At 52.6% G+C, this 24,574-nt stretch overlaps 2 protein-coding genes across 5 annotated transcripts in view; one reads left to right on the top strand and one right to left on the bottom strand.

Moving 5' to 3' along the window:
* DDX54 (DEAD-box helicase 54) overlaps nt 1-6,010 on the top strand; it is a 28,407-nt gene extending 22,397 nt beyond the window's left edge. For 2 of the 4 annotated variants that reach the window (XM_019039106.3, XM_055359186.2), the window contains exons 17-20: nt 80-193; nt 1,093-1,197; nt 1,803-1,915; nt 4,076-6,010. In XM_019039106.3, coding sequence (XP_018894651.3) covers nt 80-193; nt 1,093-1,197; nt 1,803-1,915; nt 4,076-4,311 — 568 coding nt within the window. In that variant the 3' untranslated portion in view covers nt 4,312-6,010. The remainder of the gene's footprint in view (nt 1-79; nt 194-1,092; nt 1,198-1,802; nt 1,916-4,075) is intronic. The other 2 variants (XM_004053932.5, XM_063694377.1) reach the window with 1 other exon arrangement.
* On the bottom strand, nt 5,499-13,436 carry CFAP73 (cilia and flagella associated protein 73). The gene is made up of 7 exons (XM_019039107.3): nt 13,270-13,436; nt 11,145-11,250; nt 10,281-10,385; nt 9,759-9,959; nt 8,533-8,754; nt 7,749-7,907; nt 5,499-5,585 (listed from the first exon to the last, which is right to left on the bottom strand). Exons 1-7 carry the CDS (start codon nt 13,323-13,325, stop codon nt 5,508-5,510), a joined length of 927 nt encoding a protein of 308 aa, XP_018894652.1. The 5' UTR covers nt 13,326-13,436; the 3' UTR covers nt 5,499-5,507.
* Nucleotides 13,437-24,574: the final 11,138 nt, after the last annotated feature.

Here is a 24,574-nt window from a genome sequence, read left to right as displayed (position 1 = left end):
GCTGGCTGGGTCCTGGGTGGGGCAGGCGGGTCCGCTGGGTCCCATCAATCCAATTATGTCTCCCACTCTCCCTCTGCAGCCTGAGCATCAGCGGGGAAGGGGGAGCCTTCGAGCAGCAGGCAGCTGGCGCTGTCCTGGACTTGATGGGGGATGAAGCCCAGAACCTGACGAGGGGCCGGCAGCAGCTCAAGTGGTGAGTGATCGAGTGAGCCGCCCCTCCGTGCTCGGGGTGAGTGACCGAGTGAGCTGCTCCTCCGTGCCTGGGGTGAGTGATCGAGTGAGCCGCCCCTCCCTCCATGCCCGGGGTGAGTGATCGAGTGAGCCACCCTTCCAGGCCCTGGGTGAGTGAGAGAGTGAGCTGCCTCTCCATGCCTGGGGTGAGTGAGCGAGTGAGCCTCCCCTACCTCCATTCCCTGAAGTGAGTGAGCGAGTGAGCCGCCCCTCCATTCCCTGGGGTGAGTGAGCAAGTGAGCCGTCCCTCCAGGCCCAGGGTGAGTGATCGAGTGAGCTGCCCCTCCATGCCGGCAGGCAGGGTGAGCTCCCTGAAGTCCTCACTCCCATCTGATCCTGCACAGCCCAGATTATGGCCTGGCTGTCCCCCATGTGACCACTCACAGCAGGTGTGATGGCCCCTGGCTGTGCTGTCCCCTTGATTTGATCACACACCACAGAGATCTTGACCCCGTTTATTCTTTTTGCTGGCAAGTCTTTCTAGACAGGGCTCAGGACCCATTCGTTCAGGACTCTAGCGTCTGGAGAATGTATGTGACTCAACCCAGGGTCACAGCTGGGCAGGGGGAGGGGATTGGAAACCCTCCAGGAGGCCCTTGTCCCTGAGCCAGGCCCCAGTGCTGGCAGCAGTGCTCTGACCTCCGCACTCCCTTTTGAGACCTGGACTGCAGGGAGAGGTGAGGAGGGATAGGGAAGAAGCCTTTATTGAGCGCCAACTGCATGCCAGACATGGCTGCACTGCTTTCCTTTAATGCTCCAACAACCTGACAAGAGGGTCGGGTGAGGAGACAGGCCCCGAGCGGCAGCCGGCATTCCAAGGGTTTCCCTCCACGGCAGCCGTCCCAACTCCCTCTCCTGCAGGGACCGTAAGAAGAAGCGGTTTGTGGGACAGTCAGGACAGGAAGACAAGAAGAAGATTAAGACAGAGAGCGGCCGCTACATCAGCAGCTCCTACAAGCGAGACCTGTATCCTGAGGGGCGTGGCTGGGGAGGGGCGGGGCCGAGGAGCTTCAGCAGCAGCAGCTTCAATTAAGTGGAACCTGGAGGAGGGGGCGGGGCTGAGCGGCTTCAGCAGCCGCATCTCCAATAGATGGGACCTGGTGCTGGGGGCGGGGCCTAGCAGCTTCAGCAGCAGCATCTCCAACTAGTGGGACCTGTGCTGGGGGCGGGGCCCAGCAGCTTCGGCAGCGGCATCTCCAATAAGTGGGACCTGGTGCTGGGGGCGGGGCCGAGCAGCTTCAGCAACAGCATCTCCAATAAGTGGGACCTGTGTGCTGGGGGCGGGGCCGAGCAGTTTCAGCAGCAGCATCTCCAGTAAGTGGGGCCTGTGCTGGGGGCGGGCCCAGCAGCTTCAGCAGCGGCATCTCCAATAAGTGGGACCTGGTGCTGGGGGCGGGGCCGAGCAGCTTCAGCAACAGCATCTCCAATAAGTGGGACCTGTGTGCTGGGGGCGGGGCCGAGCAGCTTCAGCTGCGGCTGGGATAACGGAACTCTGTCTGCTGGGGCAGTGTGGGGAGGAGCCTTCTCCCATCCCAGGGGCTTCACGCAGCTTCCTTAACGAGGTTTCCCAGCTATCAGAAGTGGAAACAGAAACAGAAAATTGATGATCGTGACTCGGACGAAGAAGGGTCATCTGACAGGCGAGGCCCAGAGCGAAGAGGTGGGAAGCGAGACCGTGGCCAAGGTGAGAGCCAGGGTGGGGAGTGTGGGTGCACAGGTAGGCAGAGCAGTTATGGTCAGATTAGGGTAACGCTGAGGCACAGGTGCAGGGGCTACTGCAGAGCCCCAGAGCTGGGTGTGTTGGGGTATGCTGCCAAAACCCTGGGTCCCTCCATGATCCGCCCCCCCACCCAACCCCCACACCCACAGGTTCCCCCTTCTTACTGTCCCGGCCTCTGATGGTCACGAACACCGCCTGACAGGCGCTGGGAAGCGCCATGCCCCTCAGGTGCCTTGTCCCCGACCCCCTTCCACTTCACAGATGAAGCTACAGGGATAACTTCTGGTAGATGCCCTGTTCACCTAATTAAGCCGATTGTGTAAAATCCTAGAGAACTCGGGAGGTGGAACCTTGTGCGAATGCAGGCCATTTTCACCTGCAAAAATGGCATTTGCATGTGGTTCGACCTGACAGTGAGCATGAATTGATTCCCTGTGGCATCCTTAGGAGTGACGTTCTTTTTAGCAATGCTGTGGGGAAGTTCATGTCACCAAAGACGCAGTCAGAAGCAGCTTTGGTTCTGGGAGGAGGCGATCACAGGGGATGTTGAGGAAGATACTTCCTTGAAATGTGGGTTGGCAAGTGGTACATTTGGTCATCTGAGGACTTGGACCTCTTTGATCTGGCCTGGGTCCCTCAGCCAGTAACAAGCTAAGGTGGATTTGAAGCCGGCTCTGTCTGCCAGAGCCTGTGCTTAAGGGCTGTTATCAGGGAGGGGCTCCCGCTTGCTGGGTGCAGGCAGGCTCTGTCCTGGAAGGCCACACATGACCTGGGAGGCAAGGTGACTGCGAATACCCATTTTACAGGCCAGGAAACAGGTGCCTTATGAGGGCTATGACTGAACCTGGGTCACCCAGCTGCCCAAGGCTCCCACCTGGAGTCTTCCCTGGGGAGAGGGGAATTTGGGACCATGTCTTGGGTCTCTCTCAGATGGCCTTCGCCCCTGCTTGTGTCCCTCCACCTCTTGGGGCTGGTCACTGCCTCCCCTGGGTGTCTCTGTGAGCCTGCGTGCATTTGCCTGGGCCTGTTCTCTGTGGCTCCTCCCTCTCCAGCTCTCCCATCTGTGGGAGTGTCTCCTTGTCAGCATGGCTGGGTGGGGACCACCCACACCTCACTTCTCAGCCTGTTTTTACCTGGGTGAAACAGCAGCTTCTGCTGCGAGCATTGCCGTGCAGTGGGCGTGCAGGGGCTGGGGAGACGGGGGCGACCTGTGGGCTTTGGGAAAAAGCAGCTGTTCTTCCTTTGCTGTCCTCATTGGAGGTGATAGGTCCTGCGAGGCACCCTGGCTCCACTGGAGACAGCTGGGACCAGCTTAATGGTCATCCCTCTAGGAGCCCTGGGGAGGCTGCTGTTATGAATGGGGAAGAGGAGGAGGAGGACACAGGGCTTAGTGGGAGCCAGGGAGGGTGGTGCTTGCCTCCCAGAGAACTAGAAGAATGGACTACCTGATGCCCACCTGGGGGGCTGGGGAAGGGTCACTGACCTCTGCTGCTGCTGCTGCTTTGCTGTGTGACCTCAGATAAGTCCCTCTCCCTCTCTGGCCTTCTTTGATTCCTCTCCCACCTAAAGGAAGGTTCATCTACACTCTTTTTTCATCTAACAAGCCTAGAGCATGGTGTCCATGGAGACAGAGGCTGAGGTCTGTATCGGTTACTATGGGAGGCCTCAGAGCCTGGCGTGCCGTAGGTGTGCTGTGGAGACATACACTCCTTGGTTGGAGAATTTTTAATAGTAATAGTCATGCCCAAAAGGCTCCCACTATGGGACAGGCCTTGAAATTCTGACCACTTTACACCATGGAAATGCATTTACTCTTCACCCATGAGGGAGGTGCTGTGATTTATAATTCACAGATGGGGAAACTGAGGCACAGAGCCGTTAACTTCTTGCCCACGGTCCAAGAGGTCACAGCTGGGATTTGAACCCCAGCGGTTCTGGCCCCGTGTTATTGACCACTCCATGAGGCTGCCTAAAACTTTATTAGCCACCTACTGTGTACAGACACTGGGCCACAGCAATAAGCACAGAACAGGAGTAGGGGCAGGGGAGGAGTCTGCGAGCTTCTGGGAGGAGGGGATCTTGGGAGTGATCCCAACAGCTAAGCTCCCTGAATCCCTGTCCCAGCAGGTGCATCCCGGCCCCACGCCCCAGGCACCCCTGCAGGCCGAGTCCGCCCGGAACTCAAGACCAAGCAGCAGATCCTGAAGCAGCGGCGCCGGGCCCAGAAGCTGCGCTTCCTGCAGCGTGGTGGCCTCAAGCAGCTCTCTGCCCGCAACCGCCGCCGCGTCCAGGAGCTGCAGCAGGGCGCCTTCGGCCGGGGTGCCCGCTCCAAGAAGGGCAAGATGCGGAAGAGGATGTGAGGACCAGGACCCAGCCCCGTGGCTCCTTGATTGGCCTTAGGGTGGGCATCAGCAGACGTTCCCGTGCACCACTGTGTGCCTGGCCCTGTGCTGGGCACTGGGGGCACTCCCTGCAGGAGCCATCATCTGTGAAAAGGAGCACTGTATGGCCACAGAAGGGCAGCAGCTGTGTCAGCCTAAGACAGAGACATTTGAGCAGGGCCTTGAAGGGTGTGCAGGAGTTCGCCAGCAAAGCCAGGCAGGCCAAGACTTGAGTTGGCAACTCAGTTGCTGCTGCTTCCATGTGTTCTGGGTTCAGAGGTCATGGCTGCACCGGTCAGAGCCCTGAGTGCCTCAGGGTTTGGCGATGGAATTTTTAATGTAGTAAATCTTTATTGAGCACTGCTGGTGGCCAGGAGTGCGGTCTACTTGGGGAATTGGAATGGAGAGACCCGGGTACTAAAATCCCAGCTAACGTGGCAGAGGAGTTGCGGGTCTCCCGAGGGTGAGTTCTGCTGCCTTGTCCATTTAGCGATGAGGAAAGTGAAGCTCAGAGCACAAACCAGGTGCCAGAGGCGGGAGTTGGTCCCCCTTCCTCCCACTGGACATGGTTGCAGCTGGGAGTGGGCTGGGGGAGGGGAACAGGATGCCCAGCCCAGGGGGCAAGGACACAGCTGCTCCCCTCTGGCTATGAAGAGGTTAACGCGGCCCCTCCACACCTGGAGGTCAGAACCTGGCCTGTCCTCTGTCTTCTTGCCACCCACCCCCTGTTTGAGGTTCTGAGAAGGTCAAGGGCAGCCCCAGCAGCTGGATTCTCAGGCTGGGCCCCTCACCTGGCAGAGTCCATAGTGGAGGGGGCCTTGGTGATCTCTCATCTAGCATGGACCCTGTTCTGAGACCTGACAAAGAGCTTTTTTCATGCCCCAACCACCCTGGCAGGGAGGGCCTGGTCTGATCTCATTTTAGAGGCAGTTGCCCCACACATAGCTCCTTGACCTTCCCATCACCTCCTCATCAGGGCCTGCATTTATGGAGTGCTTGCTATGTGCCCCTCATGGCAGGCCCACAGCACTCTGAACAGGCACAGCCCTCCCATCTTCCCAATGAGGAAACAGATTCAGGAAGAGCCACTCAGTCCACACCCCATTGGAAATGTGGGCCCTCCTATCTCAGGGTCTCTCAGGGGTCCCCACTCCCGCTGCTCACCTGGGTCAGGGCTAGGAGGCAGGGGCTGCAGGCTCAGCCTGACCCAGGCTGGCCAGCATGGCGGAGAGGTCCTGCATGAACAGCTTCACCTGGGGGGGCCCAACACGAAGTCACATCCCAGCCCCAGAGTCACTGTCCAGCCCCCACCCCTCAACACGCGGGGAGGCTGAAAGGCAGGGCGGGGACTGGAGATCCCCTCATTAAAAGAACAGTGATGATGGTGGTTCCCAGAGGTGGTGACTGAGATCCTAAACCGTTCTGGGTTTTGAAAGCCTCAGGCCAACCTTCCCAACTGCTGCGTGAGCAGACACCTTCACAGCTTCCTCGCTGCTGTCACCTGCACTATCCAATTAGTATTTTCATTTACATCAATCAGCTTTATTTTCTTGTAACTGGATCAGTCATATTCATTGGTTTGTGACCTACTCTTATCTCCGTGGGTGGCTCTCCTTTTGTTTTAATTAACTTCTTTATGAATATGAACTTAATAAATACCATGGATCCATTGTAAAAACTAGAACTTGAGGGTGAACTTACAACCATCTGTGGGTTCCCCCTCATATTCATCACCGTATCAACAGCTGAGAAGGAAACTTTTTATCTCCACCAAAAATGGAAAAAAATAGTTACCCCTTGTCATAACTAGGGGGCAACTGGAAAAATAATGAAAATGCAATGAACAAATGAAGCTGTTACTGAATTCTGGCAGCCGCAGGACAGTGTGAGTCCCAGGCCTGGAGGCCAGGGAGTGTTAGGGGAGGTGGGAAAAGGCATAATGTCCCTCCATGGAGCCTTTCTCCTTGAGGGGCAGAGAGTTGATTTTGAAAAGAGATGGTCTGGTCCTAGTGCAGTGGTGTTTACAACTAATTAATTACAACCGGTTGCAGATTTTGTTTCTTCTTAATTTCCACTACTCCAGTTGGACTAAAAGAAAAGGCACTGACTTTTGCCTGTTTACATCAAGCCTGTGTTTCTGCTAGTCTCATGTGCCACAAGGTAAGAGGCCAGGCTTGGAAGAACAGTGGCATCGATGCATCCAACCAACTAGGAGGGGCGAAGCGGATTCCCAGGACCCAGATCTTGGCATTCGGTTGGAATCCTGGCCATTGGGTAGAACAGGAATGGGAATCGGTTGGGGGAAAGGTGGGATGCCTCCCTTTGTAGCAGGACAAGCCGCAGACAAAACTCCTCAGACACCGGATTAAAGAAGGAAGAGGTTTTTATTCGGCTGGGAGCATTGGCAGACTCGAGTCTTAAGAGCCGAGCTCCCGGCCGAATAAAAACCTCTTCCTTCTTTAATCTGGTGTCTGAGGAGTTTTGTCTGCGGCTCATCCTGCTACACCTTTACTTTGCCTCCAGTTCTCAAAGGGACCATGCTTTGGGTATACCCACTAGAAACAAAAGAAGTGTGTGAAGTCTGAAATCTCCCTCCATTGTAAACCTATGTCACGCTGGGTGTGGTGGCTCACACTTGTAATCCTAGCACTTTGGGAGGCTGAGGCGGGAGGATAACTTGAGATTGGGATTTCGAGACCAGCCTGGCCAACCTGGTGAAACCCTAGCTCTACTAAAAATACAAAATTAGCCGGGTGCCGTGGTGTGTGCCTGTAATCCCAACTACTCGAGAGGCTGAGGCAGAAGAATCGCCAGGAGGCAGAGGTTGCAGTGAGCCGAGATCGTGTCACTGCACTCCAGCCTAGGTGACAGAACTAGACTCTGTCTCAAAAAAAAAAAAAAAGCCTATGACACATTCTACACCGCACAACTCAGCCTAACCCCACCCTCACCCTCCCTGCGGAAGCTGAGGCCTCTCTGTGCAGGAAGCAGGGAGCCAGAGGGCCAGAGATTAATGAAGAGCGAGTCTGGACCTCATGATTTTTTACAGGTGTTGACCCGTGTGGGCTGTTGGATCCTGCGAGAAAAGAGGGACTCAGCACAAACCCTGGCCTTCCTGGTAGAGGGAGGGCATTGAGACCAGCCACTTTTTTTTTCTTTTTGAGATGGAGTCTAGCTTTGTCGCAGAGAGGGGCATGGCTTTCTTCTGGCCACTGTCAGAGCCAAGATGCACCCAGGAATCCTTCCTAGACCGGGTGTCTGCCCGACAGTCGAGCCACGGCTGGGGCAAGGGCTCTGACCTTAGAGGGCCATGCTTAACCCAGAGAAGGTGTCACTAACTGTGGGGTTTTAGGTACCTCATTTTTCCAAAGAGGGAGTGTTTGGGGGCTGGAGGTGCCATAAAGAGGGGCCCTCACGTGCTCTAGCTGTCCGTCCGTGTCCTCGATGTCCAGGGTGGGAGGCTGCCCCTGATGCTGGCACACTAGCTGGAACAGGTTGAGCACAGCCATCCTGCTGCGTCCCAGGAGCAGAGTCTTCTCCGCTGCTGTGTTCTGAATCTGAATCCACTTGGATTCCTGGAGAACACCCGCCCCACTCCCAATTATGGCAACTGGGCCAAGGCGGGCTGCCCCCTCTTCCCAGCCACTTTTTTTTTTTTTTCTTTTTGAGATGGAGTCTAGCTTTGTCGCCCAGGCTGGAGTGCAGTGGCCTGATCTCAGCTCACTGCAACCGCCGGCTCCCAGAGCCTAGCGATTCTCCTCCTTCAGCCTCCCGAGTAGCTGGGAGTACAGGCGCCCGCCAGTGGACCTGGCTAATTTTTGTATTTTTAGTAGAGACAGGGTTTCACCATGTTGGCCAGGCTGGTCTCGAACTCATGACCTGAGGTGATCCACCCCTCTCGGCCTCCCAAAGTGTTGGGATTACAGGCATGAGCCACCGCGCCCGGCATTCTTCCCATCCACCTCTGCCAGTCAGGCAGTCAGGTGCTCTCGGGAGTGGGGTGCAGGAGCCTCGTGCCGGCGGATGGGGCGGGGCCTCATGCCCGAAAGGGCTCGGTGATGCCTGAGATTCCCCTCCTTAGTGCAGCGGACCCTCTGGGGTAAGCATTGCCCCATCGGTCCTCATCAGCCCTGGCGCTCCTCCCCGCCCGGCTGTGGAAGCCTGGGGTCCGGAGCGCCCCCCACCTAGGGCGGGTCGTACCCACTGCAGCGTACGCTCCCTGGCAGCCTCCAGGCGCTCCTGCAGCTGTGCCCGCCGCTGGCCCTGTGCGAGCACCTCGTCCGGCCAGGCGTCCCGCAGCTGCTGCAGCCGCGCTCGCGCCGCCTCCAGCTCCGCGAGCCGCTCGCGCTCCCTGAGCCTCAGCGCCGCCTGCGTCTCGGCCAGGCCGTCGAAGCGCGCCACCAGCTCCGGAACCTCTTGGAACTAGAGTCGGGGGCGGGGAAGGGACTCACATGGGCCTGCAGTGCCTTACCCTCTCCATCCCACCTGGCCGCCGGCGTTCCTTATTATTGGAATAATCTTTCTGGAAAGTGACTTAAATGTCAACCTCCATTTGTTAGAGACAAGGTCTCGCTCTGTCACCTGGGCTGGAGTGCAGTGGCGCGATCATAGCTCACTGTCATCTTGAACTCCTGGGCTCAAGCGATCCTCCCATCTCTGCTCCAAAGTAGCTGGGACTATAGTCACACGCCACCACGCCCGGCTAATTTTTTGTAGAGACAGGTGTCACTCTATGTTACCCAGACTGGTCTCGAACTCCTGGCTTCAAGCAATCCTCCCGCCTTGGCCCCCCAAAGTGTTGGGATTACAGGCGTGAGCCACCGTGCCCGGCCAGAGTTAGCTTTCTGAATCTTCAGTTCTCCTATCTGTAAAATGGGGTGGACAGTTGACAATAACAGGACTTACTTCACTGGACTTTGGGGAGGATTCAAGAACAAAGCGTGGGCGGTGGCTCACACCTGTAATCCCAGCACTTTGGGAGCCGAGGTGGCAGGATCGCTTGAGCCCAGGAGTTCGAAACCAGCCTGGGCAACATAGAGAGACCACCGTCTCTACTAAAAATAATAATTAAAAAAAATAGCTAGGCGTGGTGGCGTGCGCCTGTGGTCCCACTACTTGGGAGGCAGAGGCAGGAGGATCCCTTGAGCCCAGGAAGTCGAGGCTACAGTGAGCCGTGATCGCGCCAATGCACTCCAGCCTGGTGACAAAGCGAGACACTGTCTCAAAAAAACTCCAAAACTAACAACCACAAAACCCAAAGCGTATCCCTTGCTTACAGTGAACGCTCCATAAGTGATAGTTCTCGGCATGCATGCCAAGATCTCCAGTAGTTCAGCGCACCAGTAGTTCGCCGGTCCGAAGCCGTCCCTGAGCCACTCAGCGCCACGCGGTGGCGCCGAGCTCCTAGCCTCCTGCCCCGGACTCACCCCGGGCAGCAGCTCCAGCGCTTGCTCCAGCAGGCGCGCGCAGGGCTCCAGGCGCTTAAGCCGGCGCTGCAGCCGCGCGTGTTCCCGCCGTAGCTCCTGGAGCTGGGTCCACAGACGCAGCGCCTCCACCTCCCGACGACCCGCCTGGTGCCTCTCCTCCGCCGCCCTCCGCAGCGTGCGACTGCGCCGGGCCTCGGAGTCCTGGGGAGTACGGTGGGGAGAAGACGACCTTCAGGACTCAGGAGCTGGCGGGGAGTTCGGCACCTCCATCCTGCCCTGACATTCGCTCGCAAAACCAGGGGCGGCCAGCAGGCCTGGCTCGGAAGCTGGCTCTTCACCCCACTCCCCCGCCCGCTTTTTTTTTTTTTTAATTGGTTGCTTCAGGCAGTGCGTGTGTGTTTCCCGCCGTTTCCTTTTGCATGACGAAAACCACTTCTTTTCTTTTTGTTACCTGCCGGGCCCCTATAGGGGTGTGAGCTGCTACCCATAGGCCCCGCCTCCCCCCCAGGAGGCTCCACCTACCTGCAAAAACTTGTCAAAGCGGATGAACGATCCCTTTAGCTCCCGCTCCTTTTGTTCCAGCTGTTCCCAACGCTGTTTCAGGGCTGCCGTCTTGGTGCGGAACACCTGGGGGTGAGGAGTGGGTTGTCTGTGTGGGTTCGGGGGTCCGGGTCCTCCCATGCTGTTAGGTTCACACCTAACCCCTTCCACCTGTTGTCCCTGATCTGTGGCTGCTCCCTGCTCAACCCATCCGGGGATCCCATCACCCAGGGATGAAGCCCAAACACCCTCCTCCAGCCCTCGAATGCCAGTGTCCCTGCCCTTCCCTCAGGCCTCATCTTACCCTCTGTCCTCCCATACTCTGTCTTCCAGCCACTCAACCACCTGTGTTTGGTTCTTGCCTTCCAACCAGTCTTTGTGTATGGTTTTCCTCTGCCTGTTTTTCCTTCCTCATCTCTTTCACCTTTGCTGGATAAGCCGACTTGCCCGTCAGCAATCCCCAAGACATCACTTCCTCCAGGAAGCCCTCCTTGACCACCCCCACGGGGAGGTAGGGACTTCTGGGCTTCCACAGCCCCTGCCCAATGCTTCTTCCCTGTAGCAGTCACCACCTGAACACTTATCTGTTTTCCTGTCTAGACTGTGAGCCCCACAAGGACACGGACCATCGTAAGACCTCCAGGTCTTAATGCAGTGCCCAGCACATGCTCAATGCACACAAATTTATTTGCACCAACAACTGGTCGCATTTGATCCCCATTTGACGATGAGGAAATCAAGGCTTGGAGTGGTGAAATGACTTGTCTCAGACCTTGTCACTAATAAATTGGCTCCATCACTTCCCATCCACCAGCTCACCACCTCGTTACAGTAGTGGGGGCTCACCTCCTTCTGGGCCTGCAGGGCCTGGTCTGCATCTACCAGCTCTTGCCTCTTCTCCAGGAGACGCAGCACTGGTGGGACATAATCCTCAGCCTGCTCTGGCAGCTTTCTGAAGAGGCTCAAGTAGGAGGCGGGGGTGAAGGAAGCATGTTTCAGGGCCCCACATCTCACCAGTGTGTCTGGAGTGCCCCATTAGCCATCTGCTGGCTGTTTAATTTTTTTTTTTTTTTTTTTTTTTTTGAGACTTGTTTTTGGGTATTGCTTTGTCACCCAGGCTGGAATGCAGTGGTCTAATCATCATAGCTCACTCCTGGGCTTAAGCGATCCTCCCATCTTGTCTCTTGAGTAGCTGGGACTGCAGGCATGTGCCACCACTCCCGGCTAATTTTTATTTTTTTATTTTTGTAAAGATGAGGTCTTGTTTTATTGCCCAGGCTGGTCTTGAACTCGTGGACTCAAGCAATCCTCCTGCCTCAGCCTCCCAAAGTGTTGGGATTACAGGCATAAGCCACCACATCTGGTTGAATTATTATTATTATTATTATATAGTTTTTGAGATGGAGTCTTGCTCTGTCATTCAGGTTGGAGTGCAGTGGCACCCTAACCCTAACCCAACCTCCCGCCTTCCAGGTTCAAGCAGTTCTCCTGCCTCAGCCTCCCAAGTAGCTGGGATTACAGGCGCACACCACCATGCCCAGCTAATTTTTGTATTTTTAGTAGAGACGGGGTTTCACCATGTTGGCTAGGCTGGTCTCGAAATCCTGACTTCATGTGATCTACCCACCTTGGTATCCCAAAGTGCTGGGATTACAGGTGTGAGCCACCGCACCTGGTTGAATTCTTTATTCATTGAACAAATTGTCCTGAGCACCTACTCTGGGCCAGGCACCCTTGTAGGCACTGGGGGTGCAGCTGTAAACAGGACAGACAAAAATCCCTGTTCCCTCGTGAGCTTGCATTGTTCTGGGAGCCACAGAAAATCAAGCTAATAAATAATAATAATAATAAAGAATGCCAGGACATGGTAGGCACTGAGATGAAAAATTAAGTGGACTAAAGGAATCTTTCAACACAGAGGAGGTGGCATCTGAGCAGAGACCTGGAGGAGAAGAGGGAGCAAGCCACGTGGACATCTCCAGGGAACAGATTCTAGGACCCTGGTGTGGCTAGGGTGGCTGCAGAGGAGGGAGGGAGGAGGAAAAAGATGGGAACTGGGAGCAGGGAGGAGCTGAGAATCCAACTGCGGTGGGCCATGGTGAGTGGAGACTTTGGCCTTGACTCTAAGTGAAGTGGGAGCGGAGGGAGTGTTTTGGGCAGAGGAGGGGCCCTTCTGGCTGCTTTGAGGGGCAAGGACAGTGGGCAGCTGCGGGAGACCAGTGGTGGGGCCACGGGATATTCCAGAGATAGTGTGGTTCTGAGCAGGGCAGCAGTGGCAGGAGGTGAGAGCAGAACTGATGGAGTGGGGAGGAGAGTGAGAAAGGGGTCAGAGGTGACCCCAGGAGCCAGAAGGATGTTACTGCCAGGGCAGGCCGCAGGAGAGCAGGTCGGGTGGGGGAGAGCAGCTCCCTACTACGGCCAAGCCCGAGATGCCTGAGACCTCTGCAGGGAGAGGCCCAGGAGGCAGTGGGGTTCTGGAGTCCAGCGCCCCGGGAGAAAGGGAGAGCAGAAAGAATGACTAATGTGTAATCAGCAAGGCTTTCCCAGCCGTGGTCCAGGAGAAAACCCCCCTCCCCATTTTACAGATGCTGATACTGAGGTTGGGACTTGAGGCCATGCTGCTGAACATGAAGGAGACACAGAACAAGCTTCCTCTGTTCCTCCTGAAAATGCAGTTTTGGGGGTGGATTGGGGAGCAGGATTTCATAGAATAATTCCTTCCCAGCTTGGTTTGAATGATTTAATCTCAGCCGGATGTCAGCTAGGGGTGGGGGATCAGGAACGATCCCTGAGACCATGGTGATGCCTCGGTTTCTCTCTGAGCCTCAGTTTCCTCCTCTGTGAAGTGGGAACAATAACCCCCACTATGATCTGCCCAAAGCCAGGACCCAGGAGGTGAGGAAGAAGGGATGGGCCAGCCCACGCATTCCCGCCCTCCTTCTAGCCCTCCCTCCCTCTACGTCCCACTCACATAGACAGTTTCTCTTGCAAAGCCAGTCGGAAATATTCCTCCCAGGGCACCGCCATCCTTCTGGCAGTTGCCCCAGCTTTCTTTCCAGCAGCTGGAGTTTTGCACAAGCTTAGGAGACCCTGGGGGTTCTGTGGAGCGTGGTGTGGAAGCCTGCTCAGCTCGGCCCAGAAGGCAGCCACCAGCAGGCTCTGGTTGCCTGGCAACCGACCACACAACATTCCATCGCCTAGCTGCCGCCTGAAGGGAGAGGGAGGGGCCTGCGAGGAAAGGAGCACCTCTGCCCCTCCTGGAGAGGCCTGTAACACCCCATCAAATCGGGGGTGCAATGGAGAGGATGGGGCTCCCTTGGCCAAGAAATTGCCTCTCTTAGTGCCCCACGTTTGGCCAAGCCTCTTCCTGGCTGGGTGGGATAGCCTCACTATCTGGGCCACGCTTGTGTGTACTCAGTTAATGGCTCGAAAGAATAATTACTGGGCACGCACTGCTAGCCAGGCCCTGGGTGGAGTCATTCACTCCCAGCCCTTTGAGGCGCCACTCCCTGTCTTGGTGATGGGGCTCCTCTGGCTATTTCTCAGGGAGCCCCCAGCCTGGTTAGGGAAAGGGAGACCATCAGGACCTCCTAGTGGAGACCAGCTTAGAAGGGATGGTCTGGACTTGGGGGATGGGGTGATGGGAGAAGCTGAGATAGTTTGGGCATTTATTTATTTGACATGGAGTTTCGCTCTGTCACCCAGGCTGGAGTGCAGAGGCTCGATCTCGGCTCACTGCAACCTCTGCCTCCCAGGTTCAAGCGATTCTCGTGCCTCAGCCTCCCGAGTAGCTGGGATTACAGGTGAACTCCACCAGGCCTGGCTAATTTTTGTATTTTTATTAGAGATGGGCTTTCACCATGTTGGTCAGGCTGGTCTTGAAATCCTGACCTCAAGTGAGCCACCTGCCTTGGCCTCCCAAAGTGCTGGGATTACAGGCGTGAGCCACCACACCTGGCCAATAGTTTGGGCTTTACTGTGGGTTAGATGCTATGCTCAGCACTCTATAGTATCTAAATTAATCCCTAAGACAGCCCTGTGGGGGGTGGATGGTACTAGGGAAAAGTACCAAGAGTAATATAAAAAGTACCCTTGGGTTCTTCAATTCAAAGCAACAAACACTAGCATCTTGTCCTCCCTGCTTCCGGTCATTTTATTTTCCATTTTAAATAATTTATTTTCCTTTCAAAGAAATGTATTTTCTTAATGTAGAGCAATGCTGTTTCAAAAACCTATAGTTCCTTGTAATCCTACATTGCTTAAAAAACTCCTAAGGATTTTGTTAGAGCATGTTTTAAAAAACAGAACTAGGGCCGGGTGCGGTGGCTGATGCCTGTAATCTCAGCACTCTGGGAGGCCAAGGTGGGAGGCTTGTTTGAGCCCAGGAGTTCCAGCCCAGCCTGTGTAACATAGAGAGACCCCATCTCTACAAAAAAATAATAAGATTAGCTGGGGGTAGTGGCATGTGTCTATAGTTCCAGCTACTCGGGAAGCTGAGGCAGGAGGATCACTTGAGCCCAGGAGGTTGAGGTTGCAGTGAGCTATGATCACTCCACTGCACTCCAGCCTGGGCAACAGAGCAAGACCCTGTCTCAATCAATCAATCAATCAATATCTAAGAAATTAAAAAGAACTAAAATAATGTACATTTTATCTTTGAGCATTTTTAAAAATTAAATTGGACATGCTGTCCTTCTGCACAAACTGATGTGAAGTTACAATAAGATATGATCTCATTTCTTCATTCTTTTTTTTTTTGAGATGGAGTCTTGCTCTGTGACCTAGGCTGGAGTGCAGTGGCAGGATCTCCTCTCACTGCAACCTCTGCCTCCTGGGTTCAAGCGAGTCTCCTGCCTCAGCCTCTGGAGTAGCTGGGATTGAAGGTGCGCGCCACCGCATCTGGCTAGTTTTTTGTATCTTTAGTAGAGATGGGTTTTTGCCATGTTGGCCAGGCTGGTCTTGAACTCCTGACTTCAGGCGATCTGCCCGCCTCAGCCTCCCAAAGTCCTGGGATTACAGGCGTGAGCCACCTTGCCTGGCTTCATTTTTTTCTTAATTTTTTAAAAGATAAAGGTATCTTTTACAAAAAGTAAAAGTCACTTTTTCCATATACCGTTCTATGGATTTTGGCAAATGCATAAAGTCATGTAATCACCACCACAATCAACATACAAAACATTTCCATCACCCCAAAAAGCCCTTGTGCCCCTTTATAATCAACCCTTCCCTCCACGCCAGCCTCTGGCAACTTCTACATATTCTTTGTCCTTCGAGTTTTACCTTTTGCAGGAATATCATACATGAAATCACGGTATACACTTTGTAGCCCTTTGAGTCTGTCTTCTTTCACTTAGTAATATTCATTTGAGATTCATTCATATTGATACGTGTATCAGTAGCTCATTCTTTTTCATTGCTGGGTACATTATATTATGAATACTATAGTTTGTTGATTCATTCCCTAGATGAAAGACAGGTGAGTTGCTTCCAGTTCTGGGCACTTGCAAATACAGGCTGTATTCATGTGCAGGTTTTTGTGCAAATATAAGTTTTCATTTCACTTGTGTAAATATGTCAGAGTGGTATTGCTGTGTCGTATGGTAAGTGTATGTTTAACTGTATAAAAAACTGCAAGCTGTTATTCAAGGTGGCTGTACTATTTTTATATTCACACTAGCAATGTACAAGAGTTCTAGCTGCTCCATTAAGAGAGTTCTAGTTGCTCCATATCCTCACCAGCAGTTGGTATTGTCAGTTTTTTAAAAAGTCATTTTATGGCCGGGTGTGGTGGCTCATGCCTGTAATCCCAGCACTTTGGGAGGCTGAAGCAGGTGGATCACCTGAGGTCACCAAGACCAGCCTGAGCAACATGGTGAAACCCAGTTTCTACTAAAAATACAAAAATCAGCTGGGCATGGGGGCATGTGCCTGTAATCCCAGCTACTCAGGAGGCTGAGGCAGGAGAATCACTTGAACCTGGGAGGCAGAGGTTGCAGTGAGCTGAGATTGCAGCACTGCACTCCAGCCTGGGTGATAAGAGTGAGACTCTGTCTCGAAAGAAAAAAAAAAAGGTCATTTTAATAGTTGTGTTGTAGTATAGATTATGGTTTAATTTTTTTTTTTTTTTTTTTTTGAGACAAGGTCTGGCTCTACCACAAGGCTGGAATGCAGTGGCACGATCTTGGCTCACTGCAACCTCTACCTCCCAGACTCGCCATCCTCCCACCTCAGCCTCCCAAGAAACTGGGACCTCAGTCAGGTGCCACCACACCCAGCTAGTTTTTGGATTTTTTGTAGGTGGGGTTTCACCATGTTGTCCAGGCTGGTCTTGAACTTGTGTGCTCAAGCTATCTATCCGCCTGCCTCTGCCTCCCAAAGTGCTGAGATTATAGGCGTTAGCCACCACACCCGGCCTAGATTACATTTTAATTTTTAAGATAACTGTAGATTTACATGCAGTTTAAGGACCAATACAGAGAGATCCCATATCCCATATCCCTTCCACCCAGTTTTCTCCAGTGGTAACATCTTGCATAACTATAGTACAATATCACAATCAGAAAGTTGGCATTGATACAACCCACTGAACTCACTTGGATTTCACCATTCTAACATGCATTCATGGGTATGTGTGTGTGTGTATATTTAGTTCTATGCAGCCTTGCCTCAGGTATGTTTATGTGACAACCACTATAGTCAAAATACAGAACCGTTCATCACAAGGTTCACTTAGAGGCATACTGGTCTCCCGCTTCTCCCCTCCCTAAGCCCTGACAACTATTCCTCTGTTCTTCATCTGTATAATTTTGACATGTCAAGGATGTTAGAGAAATGGAATTGGCCAGCCACGGTGGCCACGCCTGTAATTCCAACACTTTGAGAGGCCGAGGCAGGAGGACCGTTTGAGCCCAGGAGTTTGACACTAGCCTCGGCAACATGATGAAATCCTGTCTCTACAAAAAAATACAAAAGTTATCCAGGCGTGGTGGCGCATGCCTGTAGTCTCAGCTACTCGGTAGGTTGAAGTGGGAGGATCACTTGATCCTGGGAGACAGAGTCTGCAGTGAGCCATGATCCCGCCAGCGCACTCTAGCCTGTGTGACAGAGCAAGACCCTGTCTCAAAAGGAAGGAGGGGGAGGGGGGAGCAGGGGTGGGGGAAGGGAGGGGAGGGGAGAGAAAGGGAATCTTTCAGTATGTAACCTTCTGAGATTGGCTTTTTTCACTACGCGTAATTCTCTTGAGATCCATCCTGGTTGTTGTATGTATCAATAGTTTGTTCCTTTGGATTGCTGAGCAGCATGCCTTGGTATGGGTGTACCACAGTTTGTTTAACCATTCAGGCTGAAGGACATTTGGGTCATTTCCAGTTTTTAAGAATAAAGCTATTAAGAGTAAAGCTGGGTCAGGTGCAGTGGCTCATGCCTGTAATCTTGGCACTTTGGTAGGCTGAAGCAGGAGGATCTCTTGAACCCAGGAGTTCATAGTCATTCTGGACAACATAGAGAGACCCTGTCTCTACAAAAAAAAAGAAAAGAAAAAAGAAAAGAAAAGAAAAGAAAAATTAGCTGGGTTTGGTGGCACAGGCCTGTGGTCCTAGCTACTTGGGAGGCTGAGGCAGGAGACTGTGAGGTCAAGGCTGCAGTGAGCTGTGATCACATCACTGCACTGCAGCCTGGGCGACAGAACGAGACCATGTCTCCAAAATATATACATACATATATAAAATATATATACATATAAATAAATTATATATATAAAGAATATATACATATGCCATGAAGATTCATGTGCTACTTTTTGTGTGAGCCTATGCCTTTATTTCTTTGGGATGAATGCCCAAGAGTGAAATTGTTGGGCTGTATGGTAAGTGACATTTCGTTTTTAAAGAAGCTGCCAGCTGGTCATGGTGGCTCACGCCGTTCTCCCAGCCACCCAGGCTGCAACACAGCGAGCCAAGCACTTCTCCCAGCACTTTGGGAGGCTGAGGCGGGCAGATCACCTAAGGTCAGGAGGAGTTCGAGGCCAGCCTGGCTAACATGGTGAAACTCCATCTCTACTAAAAATACAAAAATTAACCTGGTGTGGTGGTGCACACCTGCAATCCCAGCTACTCTACTTGGGAGACTGAGGCAGAAGAATTGCTTGAACCCAGGAGGCAGAAGTTGCAGTGAGCTGAGATCGCGCCACTGCACTCCAGCCTGGGGGACAGAGTGAGACTCCATCTCAAAAAAAAAAAAAATTAAATTAAAAAATGTAAAAAAACCTCTCATATTCTTTTGCATAGGGGCTGCACATTTTACATTTCCACCAGCAAAAAATGAATGATCCAGTGTCTCTGTATCTTTGCTGTGATCACTGTTTTTTTATTTCAGCCATTCTGATAGGCATGTAGTGATAGCACATTGTGTTTTTATTTTGCATTTCTTTAAAGGCTAATGAAGTTGAACATCTTTTCATGTGCTTGTTTGCCATCTGTATATCCTCCTCAGTAAAATATATGTTCAGTTCAGTGAAACGCCTCTTGCCTATGTCTTAACTGGATTGTTTTTAACTGTTGAGTTTTATTTATTTATTTATTTATTTTAGAGCCAGAGTCTCACTCTGTCACCCAGGCTAAAGGCCTCAAGCAATCCTCCCACCTCAGCCTTCTCAGTAGCTGTGACTACAGGTGTGCACCACCGTGCTAGGCTAAGTTTAAAAAATTTTTTTGTAGAGATGGGGTCTTACTACATTGCCCAGGCTGGTCCTGATCTCCTGGCCTCAGGAGAGCCTCCTACCTCGGCCTCCTCCTACCTCGGTCCCCCAAAGTGTTGGGATTACAGGCGTTAGAGATGGGGTTTCACCATGTTGGCCAGACTGCTCTCAAACTCCTGACCTCAGGTGATCCGCCTGCCTTGGCCTCCAAAAGTGCTGGGATTACAGGCATGAGCCACCGTGTGTGGCCGTAATTATTAAAATTTCTTGTAGAGATGAGGTCTTGCTATGTTGCTCAGGCTCGTCTCAAACTCCTGGGCTCAAGTGATTCTCCCGCCTCAGCCTCCCAAAGTGTTGAGATTACAGGCGTGAGCCACCACACCAGCAATTTCTATTTTTATTTTTATTTTTATTTTTTTTGAGACGGAGTTTCGCTCTTGTTGCCCAGGCCGGAGTGCAATGGCACAATCTTGGCTCACTGCAACCTCCACCTCCCAGGTTCAAGTGATTCTCCTGTCTCAGCCTCCCGAGTAGCTGGGATTACAGGCATGTGCCACCACGCCCGGCTAATTTTTTGTATTTTTAGTAGAGAGGGGGTTTCTTCATGTTGGTCAGGCTGGTCTCAAACTCCCAACCTCAGGTGATCCACCCATCTCAGCCTCCCAAAGTGTTGGGATGATAGGCATGAGCCACCGCACCCAGCCATTATGTTCTTTTAGAAGTGGTTTTTGCAAATATTTATTAAGCATCTTACCCTATGCCAGACACTGTGCTCAATGCTAAGGATATAGCAGGGGACAAGACAAAACCTGACTTCCCGGGCTTACAGGCCAGTGGAGAAGTCAGAGCAATCAAATCACCCTACAGATATGTGATGGGTTAGGAGGAGAGGCCTAGAGAGCATGCACAGGGGCAGGGAGGCCTCCTTGAGGAAGGGATAAGCCCAGGAGGTTGCAGTGAGCCGAGATCATGCCACTGAACTCCAGGCTGGGTGACAGAGAGAGACTCCATCTCAAAAAAAAAAAAAAAAATCATTCAACTTCCCTCTCCTGGAGCTGCTCATGGCTTAAGGAAGGGAAGAAAGTCCTTGCACGAACCACTTCTCTTAGAAGGCTGGGGCTGTGGCTTCAGCTCTGCAGCCAGCTAATACCCCTGCCTACCCAGGCCTCAGCATTCCTCTCTGTTCAATGGGGTGCTGTTCCCAAGCCCTCCCGCCATGCTTTGGGGTGGGAGTCCCAGTTTCTTGCCAGCTCAGCCTCCTTCATGCCTCTGCCCCTACCTCTTGGAGGGTGGGGATGCTGAGTGACAGCAGGACACAGCTCAGCCGGCCTTGCCCTTGGCTGAAAACCTACAAGCTCTGGAAACATCCCCCAACCCGCCCATCTCACGCTTCCGTGCCTTCCCCATTTCTACTTCTCCATTCCAAGGTGGGGTGCGGGGAGAACTCTGGGGAGTGGGGCTGAGGCAGGAGGAAGTGGGGGTGCCGACTGAAAGACAGACACCTTGTTTTCAGGCCCTGGGAGGAGGGAACCTCGGCAGCCAGCCCGCAGGAGGGGGTTTGGGAATTCCTGCCCACTCCTGCCACCGCTGCCTCCTGTCCCACGTGGCTCCCTGCCCAGAATCGTGCCCAGCAATCACAAACAGGGCTTTGTGTTCCTGAGACAAAGAACAACCCGTCACCCCAGCCTAGGCCAGGGCCCGTGTCTGCTTTGCCCTGGTCTTGGCCTCAGAATGGAAGGTGCCACTTCCCAGGAGGGGACACAGGCCTCCTGGTTTGAAGGTGTAGGTACACTGGGCAGGTGGTAAATTGGCAATGACGAAGCTGCCCTCCTAGGCACTGTAGGGAGGGAGGAAGAAAAAATAATATGACTGTTATCACATGAAGAGAGGCCGGGTTCCAGCCCTCCAGGGGAACTGAATTCTGTTTAGCCCGGTGTGCGTGTCGTGAGTCTTTCTTATGTGCCTAGCTGTGTGGGAGGCTCAACATGAATCAGACACTGTCCCTGACATTTAGAAGGTAAGAGAAGCATGTAAATTGCCACGAAATAAGGGAACAAGAGACCAAGGTCACACAGCGGTGCCACTGGGGCCTGGGGTTGGGGGAGCATCTCTGCCTCCACACTCCTCTGTAAGGGCTTCTCAGAGACTGTGGATATACAAATAAAGGACAACTATTCCATTTATTTATGTATGGAGACGGGGTCTCACTACATTGCCCAGGCTGGTCTCAAACTCCTGGGCTCAAGAGATCTTCCTGCCTTAGCCTCTGGAGTAGCTGAGGCTACAGATGTGTGCCACCACACCCAACGAACTTTTTATTTTTATTTTTTGTAGAGACAGGGTCTTGCTATGTTGCCCAGGCTGGTCTCAAACTCCTGGGCTCAAGCAATCCTCCTGCCTCAGCCTCACAAAGTCCTGGGATTAGAGGTGAGAGCCACTCACCTGTACCTGGGGCCGTGGGAGAGGCCACAAGTCTGGAGAGATCAGGGGTCTGGAAGCAGCCACCCCCTCTTGCCACATGGCCTGTGGAGCACATGGCTTGGGACAGTGGTTCTTTTAGAAGCCGGAGGGACCACGAATCCTTTTCTGATGATAAAAGAAGCACATGGGGTTGGGTGTGGTGGCTCATGCCTATAACCCCAGCACTTTGGGAGGCCGAAGCAGGAGGGTCACCTGGGGTCAGGAGTTCAAGACCACCCTGGCCAACATGGTGAAACCCCGTCTCTACTAAAAATACAAAAATTACAATTTGGGAAGCCGAGGTGGGTGGATCACAGGGTCAGGAGATCGAGACCATCCTGGCTAACACGGTGAAACCCTGTCTCTACTAAAAATACAAAAAATTAGCCAAGCGTGGCAGTGGGCGTCTGTAGTCCCAGCTACTCAGGAGGTTGAGGCAGGAGAATGGCGTGAACCCAGGAGGTGGAGGTTGCAGTGAGCCGAGATCACGCCACTGTACTCCAGCCTGGGCGACAGAGCGAGACTCGGTCTCAAAAAAAACAAAAACAAAAACAAACCAAAAACAAAAACAAAAATTAGCCAGGTGTGGTGGCGGACCCCTGTAATCCCAGCTACTTGGGAGGCTGAGTCAGGAGAATTGCTTGAACCCAGGAGGCAGAGGCTGCAGTGAGCCGAGATTGCCCCACTGCACTCTGGCCTGGGCGACAGAGTGAAAGTCTGTCTCAACAACAACAACAACAACAACAACAACAACAACACAAAAAATTAGCTGGGCGTGGTGGCACATGCCTATAATCCTAGCTACTTGGAAGGCTGAGGTGGGAGGATCACTTGAACCTGGAAGGCAGAGGTGCCACTCCACCTCCCAGTGAGCCAAGATCACTCCAGCCACCCAGGCTGCAACAGAGTGAGCCGAGATCGTGCCACTGCACTTTAGCCTGGGTGACAGAGCAAGACTTCACCTCAAAAAAAAAAAAAAAGTACATGCTATTTTGTGTAAGGAATCCCTCCAGCTCCAGCTGTACCCCCATGTCTGCTCCATCATCCTCACATCGTTCTTTACTCTCTGGGAGTTTGTTATTGAGCTGTGTTACTTTTGTCTGCTTTCCTATTTTACTGAGAGCCCCAGGAGAGCAGCGCGGGGCCATCTTATCCTTCACTTGAACCTCGCTATATCCCTACCATCTAGTACATTGTAGGCGCTGAATACACGTTTGTTCAACAAAAGATCTTATATATTCATACATAGAATATTCTATGGCCTCAGACTCATACTGTGTATATGGTTGTATACACCTTTTCCTCACCATTTATGCTTTTTTAGTATTTTCTTGTCATTTAATCTTCCTTGAGAACATTTTTGAAAGAGCCATACAGTATTCATTTACACTGATGCCTGTGCTTTACTTCCCCCCACCACCATCTCTTATAATCTTTATTAACCTATTGGGAGGACTTTTACTTATTTATTTATTTGTTTTTGAGAAAGTCTCGCTCTGTCACCCAGGCTGGAGTGCATTGGTGCAATCTCGGCTCACTGAAACTTATGTCTCCTAGGTTCAAGTAATTCTTGTGCCTTAGCCTTCCAAGTAGCTGGGATTACAGGCACATGCCACCAGGCCTGGCTAATTTTTATATTTTTAGTAGAGACGGGGTTTCGCCATGTTGCCCAGGCTAGTCTCTGACTCCTGAGCTCAAGTGATCTGTCCCTCTCAGCCTCCCAAAATGCTGGGATTACAGGGATGAGCCACCATGCCCAGCCTTATTTACCTATTTAATTAAAAAGAATTCTATAATAGAGATGAGGCCTCACTATGCTGCCCAGGCTGATCTCAAACTCCTGAGCTCAAGTGATCCTCCTGCCTCGGCCTCCCAAAATGCTAGGTTTACAGGTGTGAGCCACCACACCCAGCCTATTTATTTATTTTTAAGATACGGTGTCTTGCTATGTTGCCCAGGCTGGAGTGCAGTGATGCTATCATAGCTTACTGCAGCCTTGAACTCCTGGGCTCAAGCCATCCTCCTGCCTCAGCCTCCTGAGTAGCTGGGACTACAGGTGCAAGCCATCATACCTGGTTAATTTTAAAATTTTCTGTAGCAACGAGGTCTTGCTATGTTGCTCAGGCTGGTCTCAAACTCCTTGCCTCAGCGATCCTCCCACCTTGGCCTCCCAAAGTGTTGGGATTACAGGGGTAAGCCACCATGTCTGGCCCTGTAAAGGCCTTCTTGAGGGAAATGACTGATCGAGCAAAGGCAGTGTGTGTTGGGGGAGCAGATTGGGAGAATACGAGAAAAGTCTTAAGGGTGTTGAATTCAGGAACGGTGTCTAGAGTTATGTGACTGGGGATTCCTGTGCCCAGTAGCGTATTGGTAAACTGACTCTCAAAAACAAATGTAGCATTTGCCAGTTTCCATACTGTAAATCCTACCCTAGTCAATTTCAAGTTCCCATGTGATGTGGCTAAACATGGAGTTGGAAAGTTCTGTGCACAGTCGAATCCAGTGCCGATGGGAGCGGGCTCCAGGACACCCCCACCATGCCCAGGCCCGATTCCTCTTCTGGGATGAGGAGCCCTCTCTCCTTCATGTCTGTGAGCCTTCCCTGGGCCACAGGCCCAGCATCTCAGATCAAGTGGAGACTCAGCCAGTCCTGGTCAGAGGGCCCAGCATCTCAGATCAAGCAAAGACTCAGCCTGTCCTGGACAGAGGGCCCACAGGGGAGGCCGGAGCCTTGATCTTGGAAGCTGTCTATCAGATTTCTCAGCCAGGATGAAAATCCTCAGATTCCCCCAGCTCAGAGATCTGGAACTGCCCTGGCTACTGAAGTGTGGGCCTTCATCCATGTCTGGAATCTGGGGCTGGGCCTGCATTCTACCTGGGCAATGTCCCCAGGACCCAGCCTCAGAGCTAAGCCACCAAATGGGGCTCAGTATCAGGCACAGGACGTCCCACAATGGCCATGACATTTATTGAGTGCTTGTAGTATGCCAGGCTGTGCTAAACACCTGGCACTTATTTCTTTTCCAGCCTCATGCTCATCCTAGAGGTGGATTCTATTAGTATCCCCACTTTACAGATGAGGAAACTGAGGCACTGAGAGAGTAACTCACTTGCCCAAGAA

Source organism: Gorilla gorilla, chromosome 10, assembly GCF_029281585.2.
Source record: "Gorilla gorilla gorilla isolate KB3781 chromosome 10, NHGRI_mGorGor1-v2.1_pri, whole genome shotgun sequence".
NCBI lineage: Eukaryota > Metazoa > Chordata > Mammalia > Primates > Hominidae > Gorilla > Gorilla gorilla.
Note: the sequence above shows the minus strand (reverse complement) of the source record. Positions and strands in the feature narration are given on the sequence as shown.